Consider the following 20,566-nt stretch of genomic DNA (forward strand, 5'->3'; position numbering starts at 1 on the left):
TTGGTCCCCACTTTTTAAAAATCCCGGAAAATGGAAAAAAAAGTTTAGCACAAAGTAGGGAAGAGGATATAAGCCTTAAAGCAATAAAAAAGTGGCAGAAGCAGGAAAACATTAAAATAACTGATAATTTTTGGAATATCTTAAATAAATTTAATTTTACGGTTGTGCGAGGCGCCAATTGGCGACGTATGCTTTTCTTTAGTAAGTGGCTCTTATATTATACTCCTGCAATCATGGCGAAGATGTATAGCTCTTCATCGTCTAATTGTTTTAGATGTACACAACCGGACCTGGCTAATTGGTCGCATATAATGGCCTTCTGCCCTAAACTTAAGTCCTTTTGGAAAGGAATGTTTTCTTTGCTTTCTCTTCATTTACATTTCTCGATCATTAGGTACGAAAATTTAATCATATTCGGATTGGATCTAGAATTAAAATTGCCCGAGTCTATGGCGAAACTTTTGTATATATTGGTGGCAGTGGCCAGATCACTGATTCTTCAGCACTGGAAGACAGAAACAGTGCCAACTGTAGATGAATGGTTTCAAAAAAGTAGGAAAGTCAGGAAATCCGAATTCATTTTTGCACAAAGGACCGGGGCACTACGTAAATTTACCAAAATTTGGGAATCTTACTTTGACTAATAGTCATTCTTTGAATGGGGTAGACAGATTTCGATATTTGTTACTATATTTTAAATTGTTGAAATTTTCTTATATATGATTTGTGTGGGTCTCTCTTTCTTTTCTCTTTGTTGATGTATGATGCTTTGTCCCAGCATATTGTTTATGTTTGATAAACTGTATTTTTTTTTCTTTTTTGTTCTAATGGATTGCCAAAAACTCAATAAAAATAATTTAAAAAAAAAAAAAAAAAAAAGGTTATTGGTCGGTAAGAAGGGTCATCTGCCATTTTGCCTCTCTTTAAAAAAAGGCAAATATTAGTCTCCTGTCAAGACTTGGGCGGAATACCCCTAAGCTGAACCACTATAAATTAATCCAAAAGAATGGGGGCAAGCTCCGTCTGCAGGATCTAATAAATTTCCATAGGGATGCCATCCGGACCTGCTGCCTTCCCAGAGGCCATACCCTGCAAGACAACATTATGTTCCCCTATTGTCATATCCTCCTCTAGTTCCTGCATGTTAGGAGAGGAATTTAAATCTGCTTCCAGCTGTGTCATAGTCGATGGATCGTGCCTTGATTGATACAGCTCCTGTAAAAATCTGTAAAGATTGCCAAAACTTCTTGAGGTTCCGTGGCCACTTCCCCATTCGTCCCTTTAAGTCTCACTACACTATTTGCCGCTGCCCTTTGTCTAAGGCGTAATGCCAGGTATTTTCCTGTGGCCTCGCCGTACTCATAGTTGTCTCGAGCATATGATTGATATATTTTGGCGACGGTATTACTAAAAAAAGCCATTGATTTTCACTTTAATTTTTATGGCTGCAAGGCCTAAATATTTTATTAGTTCCTCTTGTTTTTGGGAAATTGCCCCTGTATGCTCTTCCTCGCATTTAGACAATTCTTCCATTAACTGCTGTATTTCTTGCCTCTGCTGCTTCCTACGAGAACCTACAAAGTTGATAATCTCTCCCCTTAACCCCGCCATAAACGCGTCCCATACCATTTCCCTGGACGTACTATACCTATTTATATCAAAGTATTGGCGGGTCCACTCCCTGATGTGATCTGCAAACCTTTCGGTGACAAACAATTTCCTATCCAAAGTCCATTTGGTGGTTGACCGCACAACCCCCTGTGATGGTAATTCTAACATCAACGGGTCGTGGTCCGACAAAACTTTTGGAAGTTTCCTGATGCAGGTGCCCTCTATAAAACTAGCAGAAATGAAAAAGTAGTCCAATCTTACATATTTTTCATGAGGGCAGGAGTAATATGTAGAACCTGCCTCCCCGGATTTTCTGAGAGACCATATATCGACCAACCCATAGCTTATCACCAAAGCCTCTAGTGCCTTATAAACTTGTGGCTTCCTACCTTGGTATTTTTTCAAGAATGAGTTATCTGCATCTAAATGGATATTAAAATCCCCACAGATAACTAAGTGGGATGGCCAAGATGCAAGTTTACACTCGAGTTCTTTAAACACTTCCGGGTCATCAACATTTGACCCATAGATCGTACAGATTGTTGGACCCCTAGGTATTAATGCGATAGCCCACCGACCCCATTTATCTGAGAGTGTACGCTCAACTTGTGGCATGCGGTTCGATACATGTATTGAGACCTCTCTAGTCGTGGTGGTCTGAGATGAGCAGATCACTTGTGTGTACCCTTGGATCACATTGATCCCTCTTTTTTGCCAAGGGAAGTGCGTTTCCTGTTGACAAATAATGTCCGCCTTCGTAGTAACTGATTTAACCTATCTCTTTTTATCGTATCGTTCAGACCACGTGGGTCCTGGGCTCACTGTGCCACTGGAATCAAGTTATCCTGGCTGATGAGGGGTGAAACCCCGAAACCGGTCCTAGGATGCTTGTTTCGGGTCCAGGGAGGACCTGGCTTGGCACTTCGGTCTGGACTCTTCCCATGAGGCACAGGGTCAAGACAGATTTGCATATGGCCAGGTTTAAACTGGGGTGGCATGGTGAGCAAAAGAATGATGGATTTAACCCAGATCTCTTGACTGGGGTGAATGTTTTTATTTGTTTCTGCATTCCGTTCAATTGTGTGTCTTTTGCCCGAGTTTTAATAAGCAAAATGTAGATAGAGCAGCTGGAGTCAAAGTGACAGGAGCACCACTTTTAAATGAAGTTATTTCAAAGCGAAGCTGACCATTGCATGTTCAGAAAATTAAGCTTTTCTGAAAAGCTCCTGGCTAGAACTGTGTAGTAATGTATGCAGTGGTGGTCATTTCATTTGCTGGTTTTAGCCACTGCTTAAACCATGTACTCTTAACCACACTCAAAAATTAAAGCTCATTGTTCATAAAATGTACGGTTTCAATAAAGCATACATTATCAAGTTATTAATTTACCATGATCTCCAGCTATATTTAGAAAATCTTGAACATTAATGTGATTGAAGTATTCCTTGAATATAAATCGTACTTAAAAAATACAGGATAGAAATAGAACTGACTAGACAGTAAAATCGACAGTATAGAAGCAGATGTAGGATTGTGTACTTAAAAAACAGCGAGCAAATACTGAATCCCTTATTGCTTCCATCACTCAGTACCTCATGCCAGATTCAGACAATTATCCTTTTCAAGATTTCATCCCGCAGATGTATATTTTGCAATTCCTGTAGACAGTTAAATCCATGATCGTCCCAACATGCTCATTACCAAACGTAGGTAAAGTGAGTTACTGACACCAAGCACCCATGGAAATTCGCCAAGAATTTGTGGGAGGAGATGTGTCCTAATAGAAGGAGCTGCAAACTCTGGAAAACCAAGTTTGAGTTCTGGCGTTCGTGCAACATACCATGATTCTGGGCAAATCACTTAATCTACCTATCCCTATAAAAATGACTATCCTTGTGTAATGTAATGTGGTGCTCATGTAAAGTGCACTAACGCCTATAGGCTTAGTTCATGTTATATATTTATAAAACTACACCCAAAAAAATGAATAGGCAAAAAAATAATGGAGCTAAAATACAGCCCAGAGTTGACCAGGATCATTCAAGAAAGTCTTCCCATGCTCGAAATACCAGCTTGAGCCTAGTTATTCGAATACACATGCTGTATATTTGCTAGTGAACCTGAAGGAATGTTCAAGGCAGTTAACTTTTCCCAGTGTTTGTTTCCGTTAATTGCATCAAAAGGACCCAGGAAGTCCATGAAGCTGATATACAACATACCCAGCTGCCTTGTGGACGGCCTGGCGACTTCTCAAAGAACACATTGTTTCACCACAGAACAAACATGTTGAAAGCCTAGTTGCTCAATTGGAGCCAATTGCAAAGAGGCAAGTATTCATGGAGGCAGGCCAAAATAAGTAGTGCAAAAACTCTGGCCAGAGAGTGCAATAGCACACTGGGTTTCTTTAATACCGGCTTTTTAATTGGCCTTAATCACTATAATAGATTGATCACCACTCCAGGTTTTATCTAAGGACACACAAAGGGAGACTGTCTGGAACTGCTTCCCAAGTAAAATTCAATGAAAGATTGGTCTTCATCACATTTGAGTGGCTCGCCAAGTCTGAACACTGAATTTCAGAAACCTGACATATAGCTAGGTTTGTCTGATTCTTCCTTCGTCATAGGAGTCTTTGGTTCTGCTTAAGAGTTTTCTTTGCTTGGAGGCAATCCGTTTCAAACCATTTATTCTCCCTTCTCATTGAATTTAATTTAAGTGTGGAAACAGAGGACAGGCAAGGATCTGAGCAGTAGCCAATGTATACTCTTCCATGGAGTTTTAGTCAAAAGGCAATGCCACTTTATAAACCTGGATTGCTTTAAATTGAATGAACGCATTGTCAGGATATCTCGTTCACATCCTTTAAGAAAACCTGAGCTGCATATTTGGAGCGTAAATCACTACTTTCTTAGGTCTAAAGATCAGCGACGAGCTCGGTGCATAATGATCAGTCTTTTCCTTAGCTAATACCTTATACGCTGTATAGCAACCAAACCTTGCAAAGAGTATATTGTAGGCAACTGGATTTATCTCTTTGACATAAGCAAAAAAGTAATTGATGCTGGTCTTTTTGACTCAAATTTCCCATTTAGAGCTACCAATTGATTCTCCACCAGTGTTACATTTCCTGAATAAAACATATTCGTCAGGGGGGATATATAAAGAGTTCAAAATGAATTCCAACAATTCCTTGAGGGTTTTCAAAATCAAATGTCATACGTAATACCCCCAGGTGCACTGAAATCTTGGGATACTTTGCTTGACATTGAGTAAAATCAAGTTAACTTCATTGACTTCTACAGATAATTTCCTGGCTTTAATTACTGCAGTCCATATTATCTATTGTTAAACTTGCACACCTTTTCGGTGTCCACTCAGTGTGCTGCTAAACCTCAGTCACATAATATATTCAGTTTAGTGTATAATCTAAACAATTAAATACAATGAATTGATGCTCGAATGAGAATGACACATCCCTTCTCATGCAGACAGGCAGGACTGTGTATATGCCATGACAAAACTACTAAATTGTCTATTCTGCAGCTTATGTTAGTCACTAAAACACAGCAACTGAGCTCAATTTTTTTTCCCCTTAGCGGTTGCATTACGCGGATACGAACAATGCTCAATATCTTTATTGAATCTTTTCCCATTTTGAGACACAGTTATTCCTCTATTGGGCCTCAATTGCCCTCGTTACACTTCTTGTATTATTATTTTAGAATGAGAGTCATTTTTCATATGTTATGAGCACAAACACACTTGACGCTGCCACAAAACCGTATAAACTTGCCACTCAGACATGCCCACGCATCCATGCAAACAGGAGGAGTGGTGGATGGAACAGAGGCGTCTTAGGTAGTCGGTCTCTCACTTCCTTACACTCAATTATCTTTACACCAGGCTTGCTTACCTCATTCCTAACATCTAGCACCCTTGCCCTTATTAATTCAGCGAAAAAAAGCCACCTTAGGGATTTCAGGGCCAGATAAGGGTTGCATGACCTTAGTGAACACATTTTTCCAAAGACTGGACCTCTCAGCAGAGAACTATAGCTAAAAACGGTTTAACTTGCTGTTAAAGGCTTTCGTTTTTTCCGTATGTTTCGTAAACTCATTACAAATTAATATAAAATGCACACATTTTTTCACTCAACTTTTTATTTATGTGATAAATTTATTTGACGAGTGATCTGCTGTTTCCCTCAGATCAAAGTTGAAACGCATGGAAATTCATATTTTTTTTTTGGGCGCTCTTGCTACTTGTCAGTAATATAGACATACTCAGACTAAGTTTATCTATATTGCATAGATATGCACTCTCGGTCTTCCTCCTGGAATAAACGTTGAGCGAAAAATTTCAGTTTAATATAACTTGGCCCTTTGAGCAGAAGAGTTCGATTCATTTTTTCTTACGTTGTTTTTTCATAGGCCCACTAGGAACTTTGTTTTGCTATACATACCTTTTTGTGATGCATCGCTTCCAAAAAGATCTTACACTGCTTATAAACTTCTTGGCCAGGTTTCTGGTAAGTCTTCAGAAATTCTATGAAGTCCTTGGACACTCGGTCAGTCTCTATGCTTGGCTGCCTGTTGATTGCTGGGCTTGGAGTCTTTACTTCCTGGTTCTCTGTCATAGAAGGCCAAAAAATACGAACATTACCAAAGATATAAAACGGTTTTAAACGTGTTGCTTTTCGTATACAAATCCTCCAGATCACAAGCTAAATTTAAACCTGCGGGGGGAAGTTGTACCAGTATTCCCATTCTAATCATTTGGAGTGTGAAGAAAGTTCGCAAATTTTAAGCTATGCACATTCATGTTGGATTTGGTCTCAATCGGTTTGACAAGTTAGACTAGGCAACATACATACAGTGGTGCATTGTAGAGTGCAGTGGCATAGAGTGACGCAGAGTTCAGTGCTGCAGAGTAGAGTATTGTAGAGAGCACTGGTGTGGTGTACAGTGGCGTAGAGTGGATTGGTGTGGAGTGCAGTGGCATACAGTGTGCAAAGTAAAGTGACATAGATTGCAATGGTGAGGAGAAGAGTGGCGCAGAGTGCAGTGGTATAGAGTAGAGTGTAGTGGCGTGCAGTGTAGATTGGCATATAGTGCAGTGGCGTAGAGTGTATGGATTGGAGTAAAGTGGTGCAGTCTGCAGTGATGTAGATTGGAATAGAGTGGCGTAGACCGCAGCAGCATAGAGTAGATTGTTTCAGAGTAGAGTGAAGTGGTGTAGAGTGCAGTGGTATAGAGCAGAGGGTCGTAGAGTGCAGTGGTGCAGAGTGGCTTAGAGTGGATTGGCGTAGAGAGAAGTGGTGTAGAGCAATGCAGAGTTCAGTTAAGTAGAGTTCAGTGGCTTAGAATGGCATAAAATAGAGTGGCACAAAGTAGAGTGACAGAGTGCTGTGTTGTAGAGTACAGTGGTGTAGAGAGGCTTGGAGTGCACTGGCTTACAGTAGAGTGGCGCAGAGTAGAGTGGCATAGAGTGCAGTGAAGCAGAGTTGAATCGAATGACAAAGTGCAGTGACAGAGTACAATGGTGTAGAGTGCAGTGGCGCAGAGTGTAGTTGTGCAGAGTGCGTTGGTTTTGAGCAAAGTGGTGTAGAGTGCATTAGCATAGAGTACAGTAATGCAGAGTAAATTTTAGTGGCTTAGAGGGAATTGGCAGAGTGGAGTGTTGCAGAGTAGAGCGGCATAGAGTGGAGCGACGCAGAGTGCTGTTGAGAGAAGTGACAGAGTGCAATGGTGCAAAGTAGAGTAGTGTGGGGTAGACTAGAGAAGAGGGGAGTGGTGCAGAGAAGAATGCAGTGACAGCGTGGAGTGTTGTACTGTTGTGAACAGTAGAGTGCAGCAGTGTGGAGTGGTGCAGAGTGGAGTTTGGTAACGTGGAGTATGTATGCTATGGTAGTGTACTGCCTTTAAAGACAACATATCTTTAATTGAAATAACCATTACATTTATACTCACAAAGTTTTACTGAGAAAAAGTACACAGTGCACAAACAATGTGTGGAAATGTCATTACCTAGTGTATTGATTTGGACATCAGCACAGTTCATTTACAGACATTTTAATTTTTATGTGCTTGGAAAAAAAACAACACTGTACAGCCTTCCTCAGGTACTTTTCCAGAGCCAGCATGATGGTCACATAAATCCTCTCACTTTGAAGTCAAAAAAACAAAAACAAACACCAAACACCCTTGAAGACACACCTTGACATTTGAGGTCTTTGAACGTAAACAAATGTGACAAGATAAGAACAAGATTTAAAGGCCTGTTTATGGAAAGCGAGTTAGTGGAAGAATACAGTAAACCAGGTTTGGGCAACGGGAGGGACGCACTCGAGCTGGACAGCCAAAAGCAAATAAAGCCAGTAAATAGAAAGCCAGAAAATGTGAGTCACAAACCACAAAACCAATGGTAAGCAATAGGCGGAATGCATTCCTAGGTCTGAATAGCCCCAAGATGTCTTTAGCATACTAAACAACTGTGCTGTTTGGTAGGCTGCGACTTAAAAGTGAGAAATGAAACTGGGTTGCAAAGTGTACAGTAAAAAAAGACTTCTGCGAACGGATTCTATAATTGCACAGGGGCCTCCGACCTAATTTTACCTTTAACAAAAAATGTATTATATATATTGTTAAGATAGCTATATACAAGTATATTCAATGCATGCACAATCATGCCCCCTTCAGTCTCGTGTCAGTCCAGGCTTTTATCTGCCTTTCTCCTGCATCTCTGTCGTCAGCATCACAATGTCCTTAGTTCCAAGGGTGTATGGAGCTGGTGAGTCACTCCTCTTATGTAGACAGGGCATTGAAAATACATTATACATATAAACACAAAAGAAATGTAAACTTGAAATAAACCCTCTTGCCTGGCCCTTCTTCCTCTAGATATTAGATAGTCCCAGGTTCTGTTTCATGTATGACGTATGTTGCCCCTCCCACATTCATTATCAGCTGCTTTTCATGGCAATTCCTGCCAAGCACCATGCATCACTAACGCATTTTAATGTGGTAGTCCTCATCACAGCATTAAAATGCATTAGTCGTGCATGTATAGCGCCTTGACCACCTGCAAGCTGTGATAGGTGAGCAGCGAGGGCGCTACTGTGGGAGCTGCATTTAATTACGGCTGCGCGTGTCCGAATGCTCACTGCGGATTGAGGAACAGCCGTGCCGTGTCGAGGCTCCTGTGGAACAGGGTCTCTGAAGGGATGACGAGCAATCTTGTGAATTGGGAGTCTGCAAGGAGCCACCCTGCGGTAATTACTGCTACCCGTCTCTCCGGCACTGTTGTGTATGTGTCTCACTGTGCTCTGCAGAGACGGTGCGCTACTGGGCACGAGTCAGTTCTGCAGCACTATTTTTAATGAATAAAATAACTCACTCGGGCTCCAGTGCTGGAAACATGGACACACAGTAACAATTTAATTTCTTGCAGCCGCGAAAACTGTTGAAGTCTGTGTCATCCTCGGGCTTGTGCCGCGGCGGGCTGAGATCAGCGGATTTATAGCAGCTGAGACCTGCCACGACTGTCTCAGTCTGTGTCTGTGACGTGGATTGCAATGGTAGGGATGTCTAATTTAAATCATCCGGGGGTGGTACGTGACCTGGTCGTAGCAGATTTTCCGGCAACAACTTGTGCTGCCACCCCCAGTTATCTTTCCTTTAATTTGGCAGCTTCCATATTCCGGAAGAATACCGAGGCCCAGGGCTTTAAATGGGATGAAGAAACTCGGGGGTCTCTCAAAGGAGCGCGGCCAATGCAATTAAGGGCGTGGCTTAAAACACATAAGCTAGAAATCTGTGCTTAGCATAGTGTGTTGCCCAACTTGTATTTTGCTGTTTCTGTCATTGCATCCAGATATATGATAAAAACAAGTAACATCATACCTACAACAAGGCAGGACTATTGGCTTTGTCAATGGTTGTTAGTTGCATAAGATAAGCAGCAACTATGGCTTGTTGTATAGAATATTGAAAAAGCTTCCGCTTAAAGCTCTGCTGACACCAGGACGATGTTTCTGCTCTCGAGTTTCAAAAGGAGAAGGGAAATCCAGAGAGAAAATGACTCTTTGAAGGATTTTCCTTCTCTTACAACGTTCATCTGGCATGACTCATGTCGTAACTTCTCCACGAGTGAGAAGAGCACTGTGAGCAGCGCACATCGATGTGCCTGCTGTCACTGCAGTCCGGAAAAAGCACAAAACACAGAGCCCGATAGAGACCCGTTTCGAGGCCCCCTTAAAAATCACCTGCCGGTGCTCAGACCCGGTGAGACCCGGCCCACTTAAAGCCCTGCCGAGGCCGCAGTAGAACGAGGAATGGCCCGGAAGCGGGCAATCTTCACGTTCTAGTCGGGTCCCACGTGGACTAAGGTAACTCGATCATGCAAGTGGAGTGTCCGGTCACGCAGGTTGTGGCAGGATGTTTCATTTCCGTTTCCTGCCCTCCGGCCGGGCCCCAGGAATTCTGCTGCCGCCCAGTCAGCATGATTAAGGATAAGAGGATGGTCAAGTGTAGGCATGGAGGAGCTTAGAGCGCGGATTTGTTGCGGTCCTGAATTGCAATTGTATGAAATGTTACTTTGGTAGTATGGTGCGGTTTTATCTCTCCTGTCCCTAAATTGTAGCCATCTAATCATGTGAAGTGGTGTGTGCATATGGACACGAGTTTGCATTTTAGGCACAAACATTATAGATGCGGTGCAACCAGACTCGTCGCAAATGGTCCGCAAACATTTGGGAATATATTGTACTGTGAATTCTTAAATTGCTCAATAAAGGATAAGTTACTTACCTGTAATCCTAGTTCTCTGCCAGGGCGATCCTCAAAGTAAAAAGTACTGAATATTCCCCCACATGCGCGGGGACCCGGAATACATTAAAAAAATAAATATAAACATATATACATATACAGCTCTCTCTCTCTATATATATATACACACATTTTTTTCATAAGCCAATGCAGCATCCAATCTAACTCCTTGAGTGCTCATGACGGCTTCCGGCTGTCATGAGTCACAGTAGGCGTGTGATCATGACGGCCGGGAGCCGTCCGAATGTTGCCGCTCCGCGCGATATTAATTACCTGCCTGTGCGAGAGAATTAATCAGTGGGCGGAGTTCGGACGGCTCCCGGCCGTCATGAGCACACGCCCACCGTGATTTATGACGGCCGGGAGCCGTCCTGAGCACGGGAGCGCCACGCCCAACCCCGCCCCCCTCCACCGCGGCGGAATTTGCCCTGCGGCGAAGGGGCTAACAAGGCTAACGAATGCACAGGTAATCTGCTTTAGCAGTAATAGACACAAATTCTCCTCTCGTTTTAATATATATATGTATATATCTTATATCACACATTTAGAGAAGAATAAAAAATAAGGAGGACAAAGACACCCGAACTCTCTTTAATGAACAGCAGGAAATTGCCATATCACACAGCAGGCATTGTTAGCCCATAGGCCGCATTGGAACCTTCACAGCATAGAAAATGAAAACAATTGCAAGAGCAAAACTGGCAACGTGCCTTTAAGGCAGACATGTGCCCCAGCTTCCCATCATGCCTCAGGGGTGACAGTTAGGTCAGTTGTTCTTAGCGGAGACCCAGAGGTCACAGCACAAAGAGACGATCCAATGATTAATCATTTGCCTGGGGAGGCGGGTGGGTTGCTCATGACTTTGATGAGGATACCCCTAGAAGAGAACCAGGATTACAGGTAAGTAACTTATCCTTATGTTCCAGGGGAACCTCATCAATGGTCATAAGCACTGAATCGAATAGCAAGCCCAACCTCTACACCTGCAGGCAAATGAATAGAATCAGTATCAGCTGAGTTCCTCATTGGAACAAATTTCTCAAGGAGGCCTGGCCTAATTGAGTGTCTGCTCTTGTATCCGAATCAAGACAACAGTATCTCATGAACGCATGTACCAACTTCGCCGTGGCTGATTTTCAGATTTCAGCGACAGATACACTGTGCAAAAGAGCTACAGTAGCTGCCTTCCCCCTTGTGAAATGAGCCCTGGGCTTAGCCACAAAGGGCTTATTTGAAAACTGGTAAGCCAGCTTGATACATGACACTATCCATCTGGAAATGCACGTTTAGAGGCTGGAAAACCTGTTCTGATGAGACAGTAGTTTACAAACATGTGATCAGACTTCCTAATAGTCTTAGACTTGTCTAGGTAGAACTTTGGGACTCTTTTAAGGTCCTAAGAGTGAAGAGACCTTTCAGCTGTAGTGGAGGGATTGGGAAAGAAAGTGGGAAGTGAAATAGACTGGTTAACGTAAAAATCGGACACCACCTTCGGTAAGAAAGACAGGTGGGTCCTCATCACTACTCTGTTGTGGGAAACGGTGTATGGCTCTTTTGAGGAGAGGGCTTGAATCTCGCTCACCCTACGAGCCAAACTGATTGCCACCAAGAAGCCAGCTTTCCATGTGAGATGTTGCAGGGTCGCCTTGTGAATTGTCTCAAAGGGGGAACCCAGGAGTTTGGAGAGAACCAAACTGAGTTCCCAGGGAGGATAAGGGGGGTGAATCGGGAGAAAAAAAGCTCTTTAGCCCTTCTAAAAAAATCCTTATCCACTGAATGTGGAAGAAGGAAGGTTGGGAAGGTGAGTTTCTGTATGCCATAATCGCAGCAAGATATACCTTTAGGGAGGAAAATATTAACCCTGACTTGGCCAAATGTAGGAGATATGGAAGGATTACCTCCTCCTGCCCTTGGGTCAGCTGGACACCCTTTTGCATATACCACATGTAGAATCTTTTTCATTTAAATGCATAAGAACACCTCAGGGAAGGCCTTCTGGATTCCTTCAAAAATGTTCATGCAGTCCTGAGGAAGTCCTAGATGGCCGTACTGGAGGACCTCAGGAGCCATGCAGCTAAGTTAAGCGAGAGAAGGTTGGGATGATGGATTCTCCCGTTGAGCTTGTAAAGCAGGTCCAGCCTGCACGGAAGCCTCCCGTGTGGACGCTCCAAGAGATGTAGAAGATCTGGTACCACCACTGCCATGGCCAGTCTGGTGCTATCAGTATCATCCTCACTCTGGAGTGGCAGAGTTTGGTAATTACTCTCGGAATGAGAGGAAGAGGTGGAAAAGAGTACAAAAAGTCCCCAGACCAATTGATCAAAAGGGCATTCTCTTTCGACCCTTCCCGGTAATATCTTGATGCAAAGTCTTGGAATTTTTTGTGTGTGTCGCCCGCAAAGAGATCGATTCTTGGATGACCCCATTCTTGGAAGATGTCTGGCACCACCCCGTTGTGCAGAACCCAGTCCTGTTGATCTTCGAAGTGACGACTTCAGAAATCTGCTTGAGCGTTTTTATCTCCTGGCAGATGTAATTGACAGTTGTCTGGCCAGAGGCAAATGCCAGTTCTCCGAGGCGAGAGGGTGAGAGAGTGTCCCTCCCTGCTTGTTTAGATGGGACATAGTGGTCGAGTTGTCCGTATGGACCAATATTGAGCTGGTCTGGATGGAGGGGTAGAAGGTCTTGAGGGCTAGATACACTGCCCGTAGCTCCCGCAATTGGATGTGATATGCCTGTTCCTTGATCGACCACAGGCCTTGAGTCTGAAGAGGGCCCATGTGAGCTCCCCAACCCTGAAGGGAGGCATCTGTGATTGGAGATTGTGTTAGCGGGGTTTGATGGAAGGAAATCCCCACCAGAAGATTTTTCTGAGGAGTCCACCATGGGATGGATGATTTCGCAGCTTGGGAAAGTAGAATCCTGTCATCCCATCGAGCAGTTTTCTGATCCCATTTGTCCCCCAGATCCTGTTGCAGGGGTCGCATCCTCATCCTGGCATTGGGAACTAGGAAGATGCCATCGACCCCAGAAGTGAGGCAACCCGTTGGACCGAGGGATGAAGAGAGTGAAGAAGATGATTGCACTTTAGAGAGATAGATGATAGTCTCCGAAGGATACACTCTTCCTGTGCTGGAGTCTAGAGTAGCACTCAGATAGTGTATTCTTTGAGTAGGTTGGTGAACTGATTTTCCCAAATTGAACTGAAGTCCCAGCTGTTGTAACAATACTAGAGACAGATTGGATAGTGGTCTTTCACACCCTGAGGAGATTAACTCTTCAGGAGCCAGTCATCGAGGTATGGATACATGAATAGTCCCTGGCAACGTAGAGCAGCCGCTACTACGGCCATCCATTTGGTACACACTTCAGGGCCTGACTTCAATCCGAACGGAAGAACTTTGTACTGGTAGTGTTTGGTCCCCACCATGAAGCGCAGGAACTTCCAGTGGCGTACGGTGACTGCTACATGGAAATATGCACCCTGAAGATCTATCTAGCACATCCAGTCTCCTTGCTGGAGACGAGGATATATTTGATGGAGAGCCACAATAAAAACATTTTCTCTTCGGTCTAATATAGGTCTGAACTCTGCTTTGCGACCTTTCTTTCGTACTAGGAAGTGCCTTGAGTAGACCCATTTCCCTTGTTGAGAGGGAGGAACTTCCTCCATTGCAGATTTTTGTAAGAGAGTGCCTACTTCTTGCTGTAGCAGTGACAGCTGGGGACACCTTGTTTTATTGGAGGAATTGCTTGGGGTGGATAACGGAAATGTAGAGTATCCATTCTGCAGTATATTTAGTACCCATTGATCCTTTGTGATGCTGCGTCACTCTTGCACATGGTAGGCGATACTTCCCACCCCCCAACTGGAGTGGGTAAAGGTGACAGGGGAAGCAGCTGCTCATTGTTTGGTTGTATTCTTGACGTGGAGGAGGGTTGGCAAGGGGTGCCTCTTCCATGGGAGGGACAACGCCCCTGGTAGTGCGTTCTGGTCTGGTGTTGCTGCCTCTGAGACTATTGAGGGGTTTGAACCCTCTGATGAAATGGCCTGCGGTCGTAAGATCTGTATCAGCGACGGAATTCCTTTCTCTTCTCTACTGCTTTTAGAGTGTCATGTTCTGTTTCATCCTAGCCATTTCCTCGTCCGTGTGGGAGCCAAAGAGAAAGTTACAGAAAAAAGGAAGATTTAGAATGCGCTGTTAGGCTTCCGGTTTCAGCGCAGTAAGCCGTAACCAGGATGATCTTCTAGCACAGATGCCGTGCGAGTAAGAGTGTACCTCCAGAGACACCCCATCTGATGCCACACTAATCATCTGGTTTACCACCAAACCTCCATCCTGAAGTTCTTCCGCAAAGTCTAGGCGATCCTCCTTGGGTAGCTTGCCTTTGAAGCATTCAAATGAGTCCCGCAGAGCCCTATCATAGTGCCCCAAACAGTGCTAAAGCGCTGGATACCTTCAAGGATGAAGCTGCGGTGCCACAAACTTTCCTTCCCCAAAAGTCCTGTGCTCTACTCTCTTTGTCTGGAGGCACCATTGAAGAGGAGGCTACTGCATGAGTCTTCTTAGCAGCAGCAATAATAACAGACTCAGGAGGGGGATTCACTCTCAGGAAAAAAGGGTCTTGCTCTGGAGGTTTAGCTTTCTTTAAGATCCACGCTGGAGCCGTTCTGAGAGATGCGGGAGCGAGGAAGGTTTTTGCTTTGTTCGCCATATGTTGGCAGGGTATGCTCAGACGTGAGTCCCTTGCTCACTTTGCCACTGGATTCAAGCAAGCCTGGCTGAAGACGGCTGAAATGCCAGAAACCGGTCCTAGGAAGCTTGTTTCCGGTCCAGGGAAGACATGGCTTGGCAGTTCGGGCTGGACTGTTCCCATGAGGCACAGGGTCAGACTGATTTGCATATGGCCATGTCTGAACTGGGGTGGCAGAGTGGGCTAAAGAACGGTGATGGATTAAACCCAGATCAGTTGACTGGGGGGGAGTGCATGCAATGTTCAACACTCCGTCCATCATTTCCTTTGGTTTTAGCGAGGAAGGTATCCATGACTGGTTGTAAGAGTCCAGGTACCAAAAGGTAGCTATGGTCTTACTGCCGACCTTTGCAAAGTCTCAAAGATGACCGAAGATGATGTTTGAGGAGTGGGCATCTCAATATTCAACTTATGAGCTTCCCACAACGTAAGAACCTTGTGAAAAGTATTAATGTCATCCACCTGAGATATTCTAGAACATGGACTGTCCATTAAGGTGGGAGAATAGTCCCTTTTGGAAGAATGTGTAGAAGAAGAGGACCATGAAGGTGACCGATGCCCTTTGCGTTGGCTATATGTAGGTGATGGAGTTGGAGTTCGGTAACATTGTCGAGTGGTGGGAGAAAAGTCTACCGCTTGCACCAGGCGAACCAAAGGCGATCTATGGAGAGGACTAGAGTAGTCCAGAGGCGGTTGTGTTTGCAAAGTGGAAGATTTCTGCCAGTGGTGCACTGGAAGGAGCCATCTGGGAGATAAATGAACGGAAGGTGATCTCTGCCCCATCTCTTGCTGTGCAGTAGGAACAGCCATCTGTGGTGTGTCTTTCCCTGCCTGCCATTCAGGAGACGGAGAAATGAAGTTCCTGGACGTCGAGAGGGGCACCAGTGGTGATCTCGTCTGTGAGATTGAAGACGCTGGGCGCCCCTTCAATGCTGAGCAGTTAGACTGTAAACGTCTTTCCAATGGTGATCGGTGTGTCGACGTCAAGAGATGAGTGCCTCGATATCGAATTGCTATGCGCCACCAAGACCTCTGGCTGGGAAGACACCGACGGAGTTGGAGTTCTCGAGGTTGGGAGATGAGTCCCCTACGGAGACTGGAGTCTTGACGTCGAGTGAGATTTTGGCTTCAAGCGATGACCTGCCGACGGACACTGGTGCTTGGACGTTGGGAGTCTACTAGCCGGCTGAGACCAATGCCTGGACGTCATACAAGGAGATGATGACGGAGAATGTCTTTTGGACGTTAAGCCTCTTCGGGAGGGTGTCAAGGTTGATCAGGCCTCAACGTTGACCGTCGCTGGGTTGACAGCAATGGGGGACTTCGCCTCGATGTTGAGCGCCTTAGTGACGGCGCCAACGTAGAATGATGCCTCGACGTGGAGCGTTGTGTAGGCGCCAACAGAGATCTGCTCCTCGATGTTGACCGTCGCTGAGCTGACGGCAAGAAAGGGGGTTGGACTGACGTCGGTGGATGTCGTTGATGGGAAGACGTACCTCTATTTTCCTGAGAAATCTGCAACGATGTGCGGTGTTCCGATACTTTCAATGGCGGGCTTGTCGATGGAGAGACCCTCGAAGTAGTTTTCTTCGCCGTTGAAGGCATTTTTGATGCCGAGCCCGACGCCGAAGTAGAACAGACAGGGATCTTACATTTGGAAGTCGACCTGGGTCTCTTCTTCTTGTGCCTCACTGGAGATCTGCCTCTGGAAGTAGATTTCTTCTTTCTAAGAGGCCATAAAGATGAATCATTTGTTTCTCCTTGCTACTGCGTGTAGAAAGATTCTTGCAGTATTGGCAGGTCTCAGAAGTATGAGACTCAGAGAATGGCAACAGAAAGTGAACCTGTTTTGGCCTTCTTTTTGCCACAGGAGGCGCAAGGATCAAAAAGAGAAGGCATAATTTGACAGAAACAAATAAACATTTCTGTCAGAAAAAGGTAACTTCTTACTTCAAGAGTAAAAAAAACGTCAAATGATAAGAAGTTACTGGCTAAAAAGGAAACTTTTTTCACAAAAAGATACAGAGCTGAAAATCCAGGGTCCTGACTGAAGGACCTGGAAAGAGCAACTGACCTGTCACCCCTGCAGCATGATGGGAAGCTGGGGGTCATGGCTGCCTTAAAGGCACGGTGCCAGTTTTGCCCTTGCAATTGCTTTCATTTTCTATGCTGTTAAGGTTCCAATGCAGCCTATGAGATAACAATGCCTGCTGTGTGACATGGTAATTTTCAGCTGTTCGTTAAAGAGAGTTCAATTGTCCTTGTCCTCACAATTCTTTCTTCTTCTATATGTGCGATATATATATATATATATATCCACAAGAAAGCTGCACCACTGTTGAGGCACCACACACGTGCGTCTTAAAACCTTGTTTATTCGGCAAGTTGCAGGGAAAACCAGATTCGCCTTCACACAGCACAGGTACCAAACATGTTTCGGGCTCATCCGCCCTTGTTCACTGGTATCACAAGAGAGCCACAGCAGCAGAGTCTCGCGCCGTTTGTGCGGCGATTCAAATGTAGTCCCGCCCACTGGGCGTGCCTTGCTAGGGCATTCTGGTCTCTGTAGTTTGCTGAATTTGAATGTCCATATTGTAATGCCGCTGTAGTTCTCAATGTTTTTAAAACTATAGTAGTTCGTTGAGCGAGGCGAGGCTGGGTCCCTGCTATCATACTCTTCGAAAATGGCAACACCGTTCCATCAAGCGCTATTAACTTCCAGCGCATTAGGAGCCGCTCGTCCGCGGCGGGGCACAAACGGCGCGAGACTCTGCTGCTGTGGCTCTCTTGTGATACCAGTGAACAAGGGTGGATGAGCCCGAAACATGTTTGGTACCTGTGCTGTGTGAAGGCGAATCTGGTTTTCCCTGCAACTTGCCGAATAAACAAAGTTTTAAGACGCACGTGTGTGGTGCCTCAACAGTGGTGCAGCTTTCTTGTGGATATATAGCGGCCTTGCCCAGGTCGCGAGGCACCCCGCCGCGGACGAGCGGCTCCTAATGCGCTGGAAGTTAATAGCGCTTGATGGAACGGCGTTGCCATTTTCGAAGAGAATGATAGCAGGGACCCAGCCTCGCCTCGCTCAACGAACTACTATAGTTTTAAAAACATTGAGAACTACAGCGGCATTACAATATGGACATTCAAATTCAGCAAACTACAGAGACCAGAATGCCCTAGCAAGGCACGCCCAGTGGGCGGGACTACATTTGAATCGCCGCACAAACGGCGCGAGACTCTGCTGCTGTGGCTCTCTTGTGATACCAGTGAACAAGGGCGGATGAGCCCGAAACATGTTTGGTACCTGTGCTGTGTGAAGGCGAATCTGGTTTTCCCTGCAACTTGTCGAATAAACAAAGTTTTAAGACGCACGTGTGTGGTGCCTCAACAGTGGTGCAGCTTTCTAGTGGATATATATATATATATATATATATAAAAAAGAATTAAAAAGAGAGCAGAATGTGTCTATTAGAGCTAAAGCAGATTCCCAGAGCATTGGTTAGCCTTGTTTTGCTGGATGCTGTATTGTTTTGTAAAAAAATAATCTATATGTATGTATATAGAGCTGCATATATAGGTTATTATACATATATTTTTTTGTGTATTTCGGGGTCCCCGTGCCTAGGCGGGAATAGTCAGTGTTTATGACTATTGATGAGGATACCCTGGAAGAGAACCAGAGTCACCCCGTCCAGCTCAGAATGAGCAAATCACATGCCCTCTTTGTTTCTCTCAGTGAAGCACTTAATACATATAAACATTTATCTAGACCCACGGCAACACCAGAGACAGCGCCCTCATGTGGATCCTGATGGCGGCACCTTGCTGTAGTTATTTTCCGGCAAAACGCTTAACCCACTGTGTCCTGCAGTATCTCATGGCCCGGCAGAGCAGGCACTGAGGTGCCATTCCATTTCTGGTGCTTTGCAGATCTTCTTAGAGTTTCTCGTTGCTCAAATGGGTGTAATTTCTGATATTTATATGTTTCCCTAGTCTTCATTGCTTCATTTTGCTCAAGGGAAAGTGTCACTCAGTCATTGAAGGTCGGTCATATTACACAGAAATTATGAAAATGTCACACACAAGCAATCTGAAATCTTGCCAGCTATGCATGCCATCCTGGAGTACGGTGATGTCAGCACGCGCCCGCTCCTTCTGCAAGGTGCACTTGGCCTTGTGAATTATAAGGGTCTGTTCAGGGTTTCGGTGAACACTGTGACAAGATCATCCCACCTTTCCTCAATTCGGTATTTGCAAGGGCAGTACCCGCTGTCACTGCTCACTTCTTGTCCTCTGCCTACAAGCTAGACTGGGGTGGGCCCTCTGGGATCTCCAGTACATTGCTATGGCTCATTTAGCAAGCACCAAGGTCAGGCCTAGAAATTTAGAGCCAACCCTTCCAGGTTTTAGTGGTGCATACAGGCCCAAAAGCAATATCTCAAGTGTATGGAGACTGACTTGTTTCATCGCCATTTCAAGTCTCGTGGTGACCACCTACTTGAAGGCTGTGATCACCGGGCATGACCACGTCATATTCAGAAAATCTACATGCCTGAGGGCACACCTAGTGCAACTCTTATTCAGTAACATTTATAATATTAAATATATTAGGTGTTAAGTATGTAGTGTGCAGGTAACTGAATTGTGTGATTTTAAACCTGGGGTTTCTTAACACCAGCCAGGGTGCTCCAGCACGGTGGCCCATTCGTTATCCCTGAGGTCTCTCCCCACCGCGCCCTCTGAGAATGTCCTTAACTTAGTGAGGGCTGGCAGTGCCATAGCCAACATGGACCTATACAACCAAAAGATGAGGCTACACCTCCTCCAATCGAGAGTTGTATTTGCAAAGTTACGTACTGATGCGGCTCGCTATGATGGCCCTTCCATAAGTTTCCCACTGAGTATTGTAGAGCTATATACACCAGGAATTGTGAATCCCGGAGACCATCCTCCCTAACCATGCTCCCAAATTCCCAGAATTTTCCATCCTGGTAGCAGTCACTTAATGTCTGGATCCCCACTTCCGTCCAGGTCCGCAGTCTCCCAGCAACGAAGTACCCCCTCTTGTACTGCAGATATACCAAACAGTGGGAGTGCCATCGCATATAGTGGATGGTAGGCGGTTGTGTGGGACCCTTTTTCAGCAGTTGCTGAAGCCCTTAGTTCCGGTGCCTGACAGTCATTGCCCACGCCAGTAAGGCAACTCTCTCGGTCGCTATGCCCATGCCATCCAGCTCTGCCAGTCTCTGACCATCCAGCCATCTGGCTACCCACTGGAGTAGCACCACCAAGAATTATGCCTCATAGTTCAGAGCCCCAAGACCACCTCTTGTGAGGGATATCTCAGTACCTCGAGAGAGACCCTACAGCACTGA

The 20,566-nt window shown here is 45.0% G+C and overlaps 1 protein-coding gene across 4 annotated transcripts in view; it reads right to left on the minus strand.

Annotated features, from left to right (window-relative positions):
* The window catches only part of RABGEF1 (RAB guanine nucleotide exchange factor 1), a 324,189-nt gene that overhangs the window by 122,919 nt on the left and 180,704 nt on the right, over positions 1-20,566 (minus strand). For all 4 annotated transcript variants that reach the window (XM_085649754.1, XM_085649756.1, XM_085649757.1 and 1 more), the window contains one exon: positions 6,074-6,240. In XM_085649754.1, the coding sequence (XP_085505880.1) occupies positions 6,074-6,240 (167 nt within the window). The remainder of the gene's footprint in view (positions 1-6,073; positions 6,241-20,566) is intronic.

This window comes from Triturus cristatus, chromosome 3_2 (assembly GCF_964204655.1).
Source record: "Triturus cristatus chromosome 3_2, aTriCri1.1, whole genome shotgun sequence".
In the NCBI taxonomy this organism is placed as follows: Eukaryota; Metazoa; Chordata; class Amphibia; order Caudata; family Salamandridae; genus Triturus; species Triturus cristatus.